We start from the raw sequence: 15,416 nt of genomic DNA, 5'->3' as shown, positions 1-15,416 counted from the left end.
GGTCCCTTCTTTCCTTCGCTCCTCTCCACCCACACTGAGCAGACAGACCAACGGTCGTGTTGATTTGATTCTATGAGTCTTGGGAAAGCCACTGTCCCCAACGTCCTGGGTTGGTTGAGAAACTTTCTAAACCTGAGGCAAAGATGTGGGAGGGTTATTTATAAAACATTTCAACCATCTCATCTATGTATATAGTTTTAACCCCAACAGGACTATGAAATCTAGCAATTACTCCTTTAAAAAAAATCAAGTTGTAAGCCAGTGTAAGGAAGGGAGATCTTTCCTCCCCACACCCAGTGCTACCTCTTGGGGAGGGAAACAAATCAATGCTAAGTGCTGGACTCTTCCTGCCCTGTTACTAGCTACTTCTTGCAGGAGCATGCACAGTAAGATACAGTGACTCATTGATGAATTGCGCAGAACAAACTGGTCATGCTCAGCTCTGTTCCTCCCTTGCTCAGTGGGGAATAGAAATGCCCTTTATCAGGTGTCCCCTGGGGAGTCCACACACACACACACACACACACGCACACACGCAGGTTGGGACTCTCTGAAGATTCTCTGGCCACAGGCAAAGCACTTGATTCTTTATTCTAAGAACACCAGATGTGAGTGGTTAGAGGGCTGTGAGCAGCATAGAGAGAAAGAGGGTAACTCACCAGTACATCAGGAACATCATCAAAAAATGTTGCTTCTTGGTGTCAGCAGTCTACACAGATCCTCTCAAACAGGCAACATTTGGGGACTGGAAGTTCTTTGAAGGGAGGAGGTAAACAACCACCACTGAGTTCAGCGCTACTTTCTGAAGGCACGCCTTCCAGAGGAATCCATAACTTTCATCACACCAAAAGTTCAGGTGGGGAAAAGAAAAACAACCACTACTCTGCAGGGAGTATGAAAATTATGTAAACACTATTAAATACCCAAGTTGGAGTGAAATCCAAGAGGTGAGGATATAATCTCTCTTACGGGGAAAAAGTAGAATAAATTGCTTTGATGTATGCTTAAACCCATCAGGAAATGGGACCAGTTTCCCACGAAGAACAGATAGGAACCTTTCAAGGAAATCTAGGATTTCAGGCAGCAGGATCTGACCTTACCTCAGGGTGTTTAACACTCGCAGAGAGTAAGAAAGTCATGTCCTTGGCCAACATTAATATAACTATAACCTGAAAGTTCCAAGTGCTAGGAAGGTGTCTCTGGAGGATGATTATATTATAAAATTGATTATATTATAAAATAAAGGCCAACAAGGTGCTAAGGTTCAGCAGTTTTGCCCCATCACACCCTGGCAAAAGCTCAAAGGAGGAATTACTCTCTTGCTGGTCTCCATTTAAGTCACAGGAATAGGTGAAAGCACACACGGAACGTGCCCCAGGCACTGTACAAGCTTCCCACGGTTCCCCTCCAACCCTGTCAAGCACCAGAAGCACCATTTGTGCCTCCCATTTTATAGGTGAGGAAAGTGAGTCTCAGAGAGGTCAAGTAATTTGCTGGCAGGGAAGCAGTGAAACCAGTTTCACACCAAGACCTTCTGAGGCCAAAACCCTTTCCCCAATGGGAATGCAATCACCTGCCACGATCACCAACCACTTAGGACACTCCTTGTCTGTGAGTAACTTCTCTCAGTCTATTAGCAAGTGAATCTTCTTAGGTTACAGGATTCCTAGCTCCAGGTCCCATCTACAACTGTTTTACAACCATTTCTGAAAAAAAATAGCTAATTTAAGGAGAATCAGGGAAATTCATTTGCTGGTGAAAATAGACAACATATTAGTCTCTTAGAGTCATGAATCCCAAATACAGGGAGTCTTTCAGAGCAGAAAGCACTATGGGCCTGAAGTCAAAGAGGCTGGGTTTCCGGCAGATTCCAGAAGCTACGGTGACCTTAGGTAAGCTGCCAACCTCACACACCTAATTTTAAAAGGAAGAGAGAAAGAGAAAAAAAGAAATCCCATTTTCTTGGATTGTTTGGAAAATTAATGATAACATTATATGTGAAATAATTCTGTAAGCTGCAAAACCTTATACAAATGGAGGACTTCATAATTATTTTGACTCAGCTATTTGGCTGGGATCTTACTGAGAATTTGAATCATCAGACATATTTTTAAAAAAATAATGAGCTGCGTGTGGTATGGCATAAGGCTCAAGGAAGGACAAAACCTGAGACTCAGAATAACTAGGTTCAAATTCTGGTTGCCTCACTTAACTTGCTCTGTGATCTAGAGCAGGTTACTTACCTTCCCTGACCTCAGTTTTCTTATCTGGAAAATGGGAATAATAATTCATGCCTACCTCAGAGGGTTCCCTGAAGACTGTGGGAGTTAAAATACTTAAACTACTTAAAATGGTTCTTGGCAGACAGGATGCTTGATGCGTTCATCATTACTATAGTATTATGATTTGCATCAAGGAGGCAAAATGTGGACAGGGGTTTGGTAGCCTGCACTACAAAACAAAACTGCTAAGGCAGACGTCCTGTACCTTTGACGAGCAGCCCTGAAATGGACTGTATCTTTAACTCCCTGGGATATTCTTCTAGAGAAAAAGTCCTCATGCTCCCAGGGAAACCCTGCTCCCCCACCCACCCTCCTTCACATGCAAAAAACATAACAGGCACCACCCAAGGTCCTCTATATTCCCCATTACTCTCCTACCCCATGAAAACTAGCCTCATTGCAGGGTGAAGGCCCCGTTTAAGAACCCAGGACAGCTCGGACAGGTCCATGGAGACTAGGGCAGCTACTGAATGCCTAGCTCCTCGCCTCCTGTCCCCATCTTAATCCTCCCCAAACTTCAAGCCTCACATCCTATCCCACTTCTTCCTGAAAGACCTCTCCCTCCTCAGCATTCTGCATCTGTAATTGCCAACTCTGTACTCACTGGGTGTATAATTATTTCACAAGTGCCTATTTAATTGCCCCTAAAAGGTAAACTCCCCAAGGGCTAGTCAAAGTGTTCCTAGATGCCCCACAGTGCTTAGCACGGCACTAGAGACATTGTATATGTGCCATAAATAATTTGGGAAGGGGTTTAAGTCACTGGAAGGAGCTCAGACTCCATGTGAACTGGTCAGATGCCAGCTAGGTCTGAGCCTCTGCTCCTCCTCCCCAAGCCCACGGCAAATACTGCCGCCAGATCACAGCATTCCCTCCCAGAGATCCTGGAAGAAACCTCAGAATCCTTCTCAACACTGCACTGCAGGCAGCCAGTACCAATCGACTGGGAAAATGAACCCATTGTGCCATCTCTGCTTCCTAGGTACTTCCTTCACGGAGTTTCCATAGCATGAGGACTTCACCACTACTGCCATCACTACCACACTCTGTTGTACAGACCTGTTGACTTGTCTGCCTCTACCAGACCAGTGGCCTTCAAGCTCTTGAGCATGAGTCCAACAATGACCCAAATCAGCATAAGCAGAACTGAAGCTAAAGTTTCCTAAAACAATACTCATTTTGTTAATGTAATGCCCTCCAAAATTTCCTATTATAATCTGTCTTAAAATGCTGGTCCTGACTGCTGCACTGTGGGATGGAGAGATAGACCGATAGGGAGATATATATAGATATATATATAGATATATAATGTCAGTTATATAATGTTAGTTAAGGTAACATTAGCAGCTGTAACTGATAAAATTCTGAAATCTTGGCCTTTACTACCATAGAAGTTTATTTCTTGTTCACATAAAACCTAAACAAGTGTGGACTAGCAGGTGGCTTCCACAGAGCCGTGCGGAAGGGAGGGCTCGAGGGTGTTTCTATCTTGCGGTATCTTCAACACATGACTTCCGGGTTACCATGCTCAGGGTCATAGCAATCCTGCCTGGGAAGTTTTTTAAGGGCCAAGCCATTAAGTGTCCCTTGTAAGTGACACTCATTGCTTCCAATCTCATTCCACTGGCTAATATTTAGTCACATGGCCTCACTTAACTACAAGCGAACTGGGAAGTGTAGTCTAACCAAGTTACCAAGAGGAGATGGAAACAGATTTTCTGATCAGCTAGCAATCTCTGCCAGAGATGTGCTGTTTGAAAAACCCTCCAAAGCAAGGCCCCAGCCTATCCTTCCTTGTATCCCTAGTGACTAGCAAAATCTTTGGCTCATAGTAAGTGCATAGAAAATGTATGGTCAGGGGCGCCTGGATGGATCAGTCAGCTGAGCGTCTGCCTTCAGCTCAGGTCATGATCCCAGGGTCCTGGTATGGAGTCCTGTGTGGGTCAGGCTCCCTGCTCAGTGGGGAGTATGCTTCTCCCTCTCCCTCTGCCCCCCCCACTTGTGCTCTCTCTCCGGCGCACACACGCTCTCCCTCAAATAAATAAATAAAATCTTAAAAAATAAAAAAGAAAGAAAGAAAATGTATGATCAGTGAATGAATGGGGAACATGACAGATCCTAGCCAGAGCTCCAGGGGTGCTACACTTCATGATTAGGCATCGTGATTCTCTCCAAATTCACACCTGTGCAAAGCCCCTTCCCCACACAAAGCAGAGCTGAGTCCAAAAATCTAGATTAGGACAGGTGGGAAAGATACCAGAGAAAATGACTTAGTTTGTCCTTTCCATTGAGGGACCACACAGCCACTTACTCTTCCAATCCCATGCCTGTTGAAAAGGAACACAGTGGAAAAATTAAGAGCACAGGCTTTTTAGGCAGATCAATCCCAGCGCGGCCTCTCTCTGGCTAGGTAACTACAGCGGAAGTATGACTGAGCACTCACTATGTGTGCGGCAAGGTGCTAAGCATTTTCCACATATTACCCCATCACATCCTCACAATAAGGCTGTGAAGGACACTAACGTTCTCTCTCCAATTCCCTGAGCGAGAACTGATGTCTTCTAACCCTGTGTTCCCACAGCACTTTTTCCACAACCCTTTCCTGTAATTCACTCGTGGGAGAGCTCGTTGGCATATGGAGGTTCATGTCTGTTCGTCCAGTCTCCCCAGTTATACCTCAGAGATAGTGGAAATAACATATACTTGAGAGTCAAAAAAAAATCTATTGCAAATGTCGAGGTTCAAATGCCACATCCCAACTTAATAGTTTGTGTGAGGTTCACCAAGACACTGCCTGAGACTCAATTTCCTTATCTGTCAAATGGGGTCAGAAGTCCAACCATAAAGGGCTGCTGGGACAGAGAAACCTAATATCTACAAAGAACTATGACTGGTACATAATAGGTCTCACTTCAAAAAGGGAGAATTTCCCTCCTCCATCTCTCCTGGAGGGCGAGGGTAATGTTTTATTCCTGGGCACCAACACCGTATTTGCACAAAATAAATATATAATAAATGTTAGCTGCAATGAGTTGAATGACAAGCTTTACCATTAAAAAATTAAAATAAAAAACACAAACCGTGCCTTCCTCTTTAGAAGTTCTTTTTATCTCCCCTCCCCCTTCCCACACTTCATTACTCTTCTCTCTTTGGGTAACGTGAACTTTTTTTTTTGTACTCAGAAATTTTAAATGGCTAACAGAGCACCTCAGGATTCTTTCCTCCAGCCATTATCCTTCTAAGTTGTGCTCAGCAAGATTATTTGGATATCGGAGCTAAAAACGGTCAGATTACAAGTGGAGGTCCCTGAAATGTAACATTCCCCATTGCAGGATTCTGGAATTACACCAAGCACCAGGGAGGGGTTGCTCTTCCCCAAAGAGCTCACTGTTCTGAAAAAAGCCTTTGTTTTAAGGCTCGCAAAACGGTACTGTGGAATCTCCCATCCGGGTCCCTCGCACTGGCCTGGGTACTGCTCAGTTCTAGAGTACCTACAAGCTTCCTGTAAAACAAAATACTCACATGTCTTAAAATATTGGAAAAACTGCTCTTCTCTGAGTCTTGGTTCATATCTTACAGCATAACGATCATTATTGTGAAGCCAAATTTTGTGATTTCTCCAGCAAGCCCCTGATAATGACAGAAGCTAGCACACTGTTTACTAGTTCCATGGTGCTGTTTTAAGTGTCTTATGTTCATCATCCCCTTTCATTCCCACAAAAACCCAGTAAGTCAGACAGTACTGTTATCCTCATTTTGCATAGAAGGAAACTGAGGGGGCGCCTGGGTGGCTCAGTCGTTAAGCGTCTGCCTTCGGCTCAGGGCGTGATCCTGGCGTTCTGGGATCGAGCCCCACGTCAGGCTCCTTGGCTGGGAGCCTGCTTCTTTCTCTCCCACTCCCCCTGCTTGTCTTCCCTCTTTCACTGGCTGTCTCTCTCTGTGTCAAATAAATAAATAAAATTTAAAAAAAAAAAAAGAAGAAGGAAACTGAGGCTCAGAAGTTCAAAGAACTTTGCCCACGTTCACACAGCCAGCAAGCAGCAAAGCCCCAGTTCAAACCCCAGTCTGTCAGGGTCCAAATCCCATTGCACATTTCTGTTACTCCACATTACCTCTTTAAATGGCTATAAACGAAGGTCCTTTCTGTATAGCAATACTAGAGAAAATAAACAGCTTGAACTGGTTGATCTTTTAAAGTCCCTTCCCCCTCTTAAAAAAAAAAAAAATCTATGGTTCTGTGGAGAGAAGGGGAAAAAAGGAAATGTAAGGAGGCCAAACATTATGAGGCTTGGCTTATCAGTATTTAATAACAGCTTTTGGATCAAAACTCTACAGAACCTTATTTATGGACAGACAGTTACTGTTAAGCAGAGCCTTTTCATACAGCCTTTTCATCTGAGGATGTTGTAGCCTTCTACTGCCTTTCTATTAGTGAGAGATGGGGTGTGAAATTTGCTGGCCCTGCCAAGATTATCCCATTAAATTATCTGCCCTCTTCCAGTGTAATTCACTCAGGGGCAACAGTTGAGACTCAGGCCCGTGGATGTCCCTGCCTGGGCGCTCGGAGGGGGAGGTGTGAAGGAAAAAGTTCAGGTGGTGGGAGCATCCCAATGACATAACATCAATCCACGTTTCACTGCCTTACCAAAATAAAGTGGATGCCACAATTATCCCATTCCTAAACAAACTGAAAACCCCAACCGAGCTTACTGCAACAAAGAGAGAGCCTTTTTACTGCTGTTTATTTTTATTTTGTATTCGTTAGCTTTTTAGATATTCCTGGCATGCAAGTCAGGCTCCGTGTAACAAGCAGCTGCATTTAGTTAAGGATTTCGAAGAGTTNAACAGAACAGTTTCTCCTGTCACACCTCAGGGGAATTGGGAAGGCCAGGTTGAGGCCCTTCTGTTTGAGAAGAAGGCCTCAGAGACTTGAGTGTTTCCTAGCTGCGGCTGGGTTTGCCGGGGTCTGGTCTACATAGGGACCTTGGAGCTGGGAAGCCAGCTCTCCCACTGAAGAGGACTCCAATAAATTACTCTGCTCAGCCTGCAACCCCAGTTGTACACCGAGATGCAAATACAAAGGCACTTCATCAAAATACATCTCATCGCTGGTTGGAAGAAACTGCCAGACACACTCCTCAAACCGCATCAAAGTTGCAGTTCAGTACAACAGTGTAATTCCTCCTCAGAGGTGCAGACCACCAAAGGCCCTTCCGTCTATCCCTGAGTTGCAGCAAGACTGGCTCAGGGAAGTCCAGCACAGAAAAGAAAAATTGAAATTGGCTGTCTCCAATCATTTCTTGTAACCCTTAGATAGAGCTAAGAAAACATCCCATTGCTCTTGGAAAACATGGGGAAACAGCACCTTTGGCCCATACACAGTGTAAATTCTAAGACTTAAACCAGGAGAGACTGCCTAGGGCAGCAAGCAGTTAGGAGCATGAACTCAGGGTTTGGAAGCCCAGCAATGCCATTTCCTAGCCGTGTGACCTGCAGAAAGTGACTTAACCTCTCTGTGTCTACATTAAAATGAGCTAATTATGCCATCCCCCTCATAGATTTGTGGTGAGGATTCAGCGAGCTAAAATTTGCAAATTGCTCAGAATGGTCACTGGCCCACTGTAAGGATTTACCCAAGTGTTTGTTAAATAAATTGTATAAACAGAGGCATTTCAGAATGCTTGGATTCAGGGAAATACATACTTAGTTGAGGTCAAAGGACTTGGCACCATTCTTTAGCTTCTCCTAAGCCCAATAACTGGCCTGGTGGGAGGGAAACTGCAAAAGTGAGGAGAAGTAGAGACTCCACAAATTGTGCAGATCTAGGCTCAGGCCCAGGACCCACCACCAACCCTCAAGCCCCTGCAACCTACCCAGGAAGGCAAATTGTTGCCCCAGGCATCAAACACTCCAAAACAATGGGTCCTATCTTTGGGGATTGCCATTTTCTCAGAATATGAGATTATAGCTAGAAACATACAACCACAAAATGCACATCAATTATTTCTGGAGGGGTTGCATATTCTCAGTTTCAGGTACCCCAACTTAAGACCCTCTCAGCAGGGCGCTCTTCTCAAGTACTTGACACACACGATTTCATTTTAAATCTCTTAACACTCTGGTAAGATTCAGAAAAACTGATCGACAATCCCAGTACGCGGCAGAGAAAAGATTCAAACCCATGTCTGTTAAACTCCAATGCCTGGGCGCATAACCACTAAGCTCTCCTGTTAACTTCTACTATACTCCATTCATACTAAAGGATGGGGCCAGAAAAGGAAAAGTCCTTGAAAGTATGTCATGTTACATTTTTACTAAGAAAAGCAAATATGATACCACAATTTTACATGCAACCAAAAAAGTTATTCTCTATCAACAAAAATCTATGGACCACTTACTATATAGATGCGTATACATATGTCATTTATATGTAAATATACATTTACATCAATCTACATATAGGCTACAAAGCATTCCATTCCAACTAGGACGCTGTGCAAACTTTTCAAAAATATTCAAAATGGGGTATGTGGTCACCATCAAACCACAGCCAAAAGGGATACTAATAGATGCAAGTGACACACCATTGAGAAACTTTAAAGTCTAATTTGAGAGCCGGGCTCACCAGGCAGGAGATGGAGAAAGGAAAATACAGACCAAGGCTGAGTTTTTAAACACTCCTAAGTAAATATCAAAAAGATAGTCCCAGCATCAGAGTAGCAAAACAGCCTACCAGGTATGCTGAATCAATATTGAGGGTAAAATATTTCCAACACACTGCCAGAGGCAGCTTGACCACACCCTTTGTCTACTGGGCCTCTGTGTGGTCCCCTAGGGAGGGTTTTCAGGCATCTCCAATAAAGTTGGGGCAGGCTGACTTGGCTTTCAGTGTTCTCACCAGGAAAGCTGACAGTCTTATTGCCCTCAAGAGACTGCTATTCTAAAAGTAGGCAGGACAGACACCTATTAAAATGGCATTGGAGGGTTTATGAAATGACAGCAAACACAGTAGCAGGCCACCTCCCTCTGACTCTAAGAGGCAAACAACACGATCTACAGGATTCTGAGAAAGGCCCAGGTGGGTTCCTAAGGCCCTGAGTTCTGGGTACACAGTATTCCTGGCTTCAGCTTCCCAGAAAGGTTTAGTTCTAGGCAGGTAGGAGGTAGTTGAGGAGATCAACAATGAATAGGCCAGAAAAAGTAAATGTAAAGGTTTGCACCTCCTGGTTAACAAAATAAAAAAATAATGGGAGAAATACTGAGCATTTTTTTAATAAGTAACTGAAACCTGTCTCCCCTTAAGCTGATTTCTTGAGCCACTGGTTGGGTTACCTTAAGAATCCTGAATCAGGCAAGAAAGTAAATCTGAGTTCCACTGGAAGACTTGTCCCCAGAGAAAAGATCAAGCATTCATAAAAATGGAAAGAGATTTATAAGATGACAAATAAGACAAAAAATAACAGATTTGAGCTCACTGTTGAAGAGTTTGGAATAGACAATACTCTTTTTTTCTTTCTTTTAATTTTAAAAGCCTGTAGACAATTAAACAAGACAGAATTTGGCTGACTGCTGATAACAAAATTGTCTTACACTCAGCAAAATCATTGCATGGACATTTATGTAAAAGCAGGTGACCAAAGAAAGGTCCACCCCTCCCCACTCCACCTCCATGATCCAAAAGCAACCACTGTTGAAAGGTTATATAGAAGTAAAAGAAGTCTAGAGAGGATATAACCAAATCAATCAAGAGCCCTTCCCTGATTATCTCCACCACAATTTGCAGGGCAACTTGAGGTAAGAAGGATGTTTCCGTGGTTTAGGCAGCATGGCCCAGTTTTTACTTTTCACCCAGGTGTTGTGGCATGGGGCCAGATGTTTGGCATCCCTGAAGGAAGCAAACATCCATGAGACCAAGCTGTTTACATTTCATTAGTATTTTTCATCAGGAAGGTGCACTCCCTGCTGATGTACATCTTAATTACAATTAGGAGCTGTATTTACCCCAGGAGCCTCCAGATTACCACAACCACACTACGGGATCAATTTCAGAATATTTCTCAGACAATGTGGTTCTCACTTCCCCAAATTCAACTCTAAGAAATCAAAATTCACAAACAACTTCCTTCCAGAGTGTGTTCCTACCACGAAAATTATGAGCTAGATTTTAGTAAAAACTTACTCTGTAGTCATAGTCTAAGTAGTGAATAGATCTTTTCCCCTCAACTGCTAAATAGCCCAAAGTCTTTTCTTTTCCAAAGCACAGAGCTAGCTTAAAAATGAAAGATGCATGATAAAAGAGCAGAAACCTATTTATCTGCACCGGTTTGGGCTGGGAGTGGGGGAGGGCAGAATCCAGGGACTCCAGCACCTCCTCAAGGGATGCATGTTAAAAGTGAGGCCCAAGACCCCAGAGACTTTAATCAACTTTCCCACTCCAACCTCCAAAGAATGAATCGGTTGTCTCCACAGGCGCAGCCGGGCTCTTCCCTCTCATTGTGTACCGGCTCAGACGCAGCAAGGATCCCAGCTTCCCGCAGCGAACTAAGACGCTCGGGCTTTCGGTGGAGTCTTTCTCTAACTGTTGCAATTGTCTTTGGAGATTACCAAAATCAAGTATGCATTAGATGGCTTTTCCCCCCTTGCGTGTAACACACACACACGCACACACACGTGCACGCTCAGAGCACTCTGGAGCAGCAGGCCGCCTGTGACAGCACATTTTGCACAAAGTGGCGGCGACGGCGGCAGCGCACACGTTGTGGCCTCCACCGTGAGCCTCCAGAGGCAGGAGAGCCGGGGGCGGCGGATCTGTGAGGCCGCCCGAGCCTCGGGAGGCCACGGCTTTTGTTTGGGTCGGTCTGCGGACAGCCGGGGCTCTCGCAAGCACCACTGAAAATACAAACTCCCTCCCGGACCTCGCCTTCCGGGACGGCCGCTACTCGGGGGCTCCGCAGACTTGCCTGAACACCCGTCAGGGCGCTTTAGGGGTCCAGCGACAAACAGGGGGACCAAAGGCACGGAAATGCCCCCATCGTCCCACGCCCCCCGACCCCTCCACGCTTCCTGTCAGCGCTGACAACTGCTGCTGGGCGCCGAGGAGGAAGCCCCCGGGCGTACCCCCGGACCGGAGCGGGGCTCCCGGAGCAAATCCTCGCCCGCCTCCCCGGGGCCCGGAGTCGCGTTTGCTAGACCCCCGACGGTTCTCTGGCCGCCCTGCCCCCGGCGGTCGCTGGGTTCCCCAGCTGCCCCGCGCCGGGCGGGCCCCGGACACGGCGGATGCGCCTCTTACCTTGGGCAGTGGCCCCGCGCGCAGCCAGCAGCAGCGCGGCCAGCAGCGCCAGGAGCGGCGGGCGCGCCCCGCGGCGGCGGCCGGTGCATTCCTCCTCTCGCGGCGGCGGCGGCGGCGGCGACGGCGGCTCCCAGGCCGCGCGCAGAACATCCACGGGCTCTGCCCGGGGTCCCGGCCACCTCGTTCCGGCCGCTCTCCCCGCAGGATGCCGGGGGCGTCTGCAAAGTTCTTTGTCCCTCTAACCTGCTCCCTCGCTCCACCCGGCCGCCTCTGGACCCCGTACGCGCGCGGGTCCCTCCTCAGCCCTCCGACTGCAGCCTCGCCTGCGCCGGCCGGTCAGTCCTGGGCTGTCGGTGTCGCCTTCGCGGAAGGGGAGTCTCCCCCGCCGCCCTCGGCTTGGACTCGGAGAAGAGCGCGCCCTACGCCCGGGGGCTGCCGTCCCGGGGCTCCCTCTGCGGCGGCTGCGGCGGCTCCTCCCGCTCTGCGCGCTCGCTCTCTGGCTCTCAGCCTCCCTCAACTTGTCACTTTCCACCAACTCTCCAGCCCAGCGCCGGAGCCCGACCAATGGCAGCCTGGGGCCCAGGCCGGCGACCCAGCGCCCTCTGCTGCCGTCTCCAGACACCCGCACCCTCCCTGACTTCCCAGAACCTTGTCGCTCCCGCGCCTCTGGCAAACCCACCCCCCCTTCCCCCACCGCGCCTCAAACCCGCGGCTGGACCTAGGGGCCCGCGAGGCCATTTGACAGAGGCGGAAGCCGAGGCTCCGGAAGACTGGTCCCGACTCGCAAACCAGTCCCTGGCTGAAACTCTCTGTTAGGAGACCCAGATTCTAGCGGTCTCAGCTCTGCCACTGTTAGCTGTGTGCTTCTGGGTAAGAGAACACTTAACTGATACCAGTTTCCCTTTTGATTTCCCCTTTGACCCTACTGAGTTATGTTTTCCCATTTTGTCTTTAATTCCTAGTTTCATTGTACTGAAATCAATGTCATCTGTACCGCTTCCTTTTGGAGATGTGTTGAGGAATTCTCTGTGGTCAGTTTTTGTCAATGTCCCATGGCCTATTGAAAGAAGGTGTTTTTCTATCTTCAGAATGTGGAGATTGCTGACTACCGCAATTTGATCTTCTTTACATTCATTTTACTTAGGCCTTCTGTATCTTTGCATATTTTTTTGTCCAGCTGCTCTACCATGGGCCAAGGGGGTCATTAAAGTCGTCTACTAACAGCATGTTTTGTCTGTTGAGTCTCCTGCTTAAGTGTTATGAATTTTGTGATACATAAAAACTCATATGACAGTTTGACTTTCCCTGTGGAGAGGCCCCTTGGCCATATGAAGTGATGAGTACCTGCTGTGCTCCAGGCCCTGCTTTAGGCTCTGCAGATCCTAGAGCCATAGGGAGAGAGTCGGTGTTGCCTTAGAGGAACCAAAAACCCAGTCTATGATACTCACTTACTGAACACTTCCTGTTTGCCTGGTGCTCTGTGTGCATTTGTTCATAAATCTTTCACTGATATCTTTTTAAAAGTCATTACAAATTTTTATGCCTCTGTGCACTTTTACATAGATTTATCCCCATATTACAGTTTCAGAAATTGAAATGCAAAAAGAGAATACCTGGCTTGCTAGCAGCCACGCAGACAATGGGTGGCCAAGCTAAGATTCAGTGTCTTTACTATGACGGAACTAAAAGTTCTTGGCCAGAACCTGGCAGAGAACAAGCACTGGGTCAGTGGCGGTGGTCATCACTGCTGCGGCAGTCTCCTCGAAGAACCCTGTTTTAGGATTTTATAATGAGCAGTCACCATATGGAGGGCAAGGGTCTTGTAGCCCAAAGTATGTCCAGCAGGTCATAGACTCTAGACTCGCAGCCCTCTGCCTTCAGGCAGGTGAATGACTAATCCATGTGGCACAAACAGTCACTTATTCATCTCCAATACTTCAGGGCAAGAGTGTCCCCAGCTGCCTCGGTAGCTTTCCTCCTTTCTGTCACTCTGACCTGAGGTCAAGGAATGATAGACAGAAAGGCCCTGGGTCAACCAGTTCATGGCCCAAATAGGTCTGTCCTCCAAGTTTCTCTGCCTGAGACCCATTCAATCCTGTCTCAAATATCTGGTCACTTGCCTGAGGAACTTAACTTCACAAGGTTCTCTTGTTAGGAAATGGTCTTTGATGGTCAGTCTCAATATACCACGGCCCGGAATTAGAGGAAACTCGGGGACACGGTGCTTTGGTGCACAGTCTCCCCTGGTCTACAGTACAACACACAGTTGCCAGACAAGGAGCCTTTCCGGTCTACCCACCGTGCCCCCACCCCCACCCCACAGCTGCTTGTCCCAGGTATCTTAGGTAACAGACGGCCGCCAGGGCTGAGTATACAGAACTTAATGGCACTTTTATCAGTACTTAAACCTTCCAGGAACTTAATCACAGAATCATAGACGTGAGGAATGTGACGACTGGAACAGGCCTTGGAAATTAACTAGTATACCCCCCTCAACATTTTATGAAAGAGAAACATAGGACTCGGGGGAGGGGGGTGGGACTTCCTTGCCCAAGGTCACACAGCTGGTCAGAGCCAAACTGGAACCTCCGTCAACCAGTGCAGACCTGCGGAAGCACTTCCTCCAGCAGCCCAGCATCGCTTGAAGTTTAGCTATAACACACCAGTTCCCAAAGAACCGGTTAGAAAAGGCTCCTTCTGTTTTGTTTTGTTTTGTTTTGTTTTTTAAAGGACAAAGGACATATTTGTGCAAGCTCAGTAAATGCCAGTGCTTAGGGCCAGGCTGCTAAGGCTCATGCTGCAGTTTTTCTGATCTTTGCTGAGTGACTGTGGACAAATACCTCAGTCCCTCTGTGCTCTGGTCTTTCATCTGTAAAATAGTGATGATAATAATAGTACCTGTTCCATACTGTTATGAACTTTAAATGAGTTAACTTACAGAAAGTGCTTTCATGAGTATCTCACACAGACTGGGCACTTAATAAATGTTTGATGTTATTATATTATTATTTACATACAAGAGCTTACTTAGACCATCAAAATGCCTATGAAGTCAGTCTTGCCTCTGTCGTTTACAAACAAAGACACTAAAGTGAAATGAGGTTAAGAAACTTGCCCAAAGTCACAAGCATTAAGGTAAAAAGGTAGGACTCAAGCCTAAGTCCCAACTCTCTCTGCACAATACTTAAGTGGCTGGATGTTGGAAAAACTACCGGCAAGCCTTAGGTTCATCTTGTGGGTTTTCTCTGGCCCTGCCCTCTCCCTTAACCAAACCAGTGGTGGATACAAATGGATTAAAGCCTCCAAGAGGAGGCACTCTCTTTAGAGGGTTCTAGCCCAGGCTCTACAGCACCTCCGGAGGCTCTCTCCGCTTAGGGAGGCAGCCATCACCCCTGGCCTCTCCCACCAGCACACACAGGGCTCTATTTATTCTCACCACGGACACCACAGCAGGGTAAGTCATGGTGGGAAGGTGGAGAAGGAAGAGGAGAGGGACAAGTCACTGAGGGCAGGTGCCAAGGGCGTGTAAAAGAAACTACCTTACATTTGGAAAAGTTGTTGGAGAGGGAGATTCATTTGGGACATTTGCTTGACTTACCCAACAGACACAGCCATCAATTATTCTTCCTGCAGAAATGGAGTAGCATGATGGTTACAGGTGAAGACTCAAGAGCCAGATCACAGGGATTCAAATCCTGACTTTGCTCTTAGTAGCTGTGACAACTGGAGTCTACTACGTCAGTTTCCTCGTCTGTAAAAAAGGCGTCATAGTCATACCTACTATCTAGCTTTGTTCTAAAGGTTAAATTAGTTCATACTTTAAAATTTTTTTTAAAATTAGTTAA

General features: G+C 46.7%; 1 protein-coding gene across 1 annotated transcript in view; it reads right to left on the bottom strand.

Moving 5' to 3' along the window:
* The window catches only part of ROR1 (receptor tyrosine kinase like orphan receptor 1), a 411,073-nt gene extending 396,039 nt beyond the window's left edge, over positions 1-15,034 (bottom strand). Inside the window, exons 1-2 of the mRNA XM_034641368.1 lie at positions 15,008-15,034; positions 11,572-11,809 (exon numbers count right to left, since the gene is read on the bottom strand). Of these exons, the coding sequence (XP_034497259.1) occupies positions 11,572-11,809; positions 15,008-15,034 (265 nt within the window). The remainder of the gene's footprint in view (positions 1-11,571; positions 11,810-15,007) is intronic.
* Positions 15,035-15,416: the final 382 nt, after the last annotated feature.

The sequence above is a fragment of the Ailuropoda melanoleuca genome, chromosome 2 (assembly GCF_002007445.2).
Source record: "Ailuropoda melanoleuca isolate Jingjing chromosome 2, ASM200744v2, whole genome shotgun sequence".
Lineage (NCBI taxonomy): Eukaryota > Metazoa > Chordata > Mammalia > Carnivora > Ursidae > Ailuropoda > Ailuropoda melanoleuca.
The sequence above is the reverse complement of the archived record's forward strand: the minus strand, read 5'-3'. Positions and strand labels throughout refer to the sequence as shown.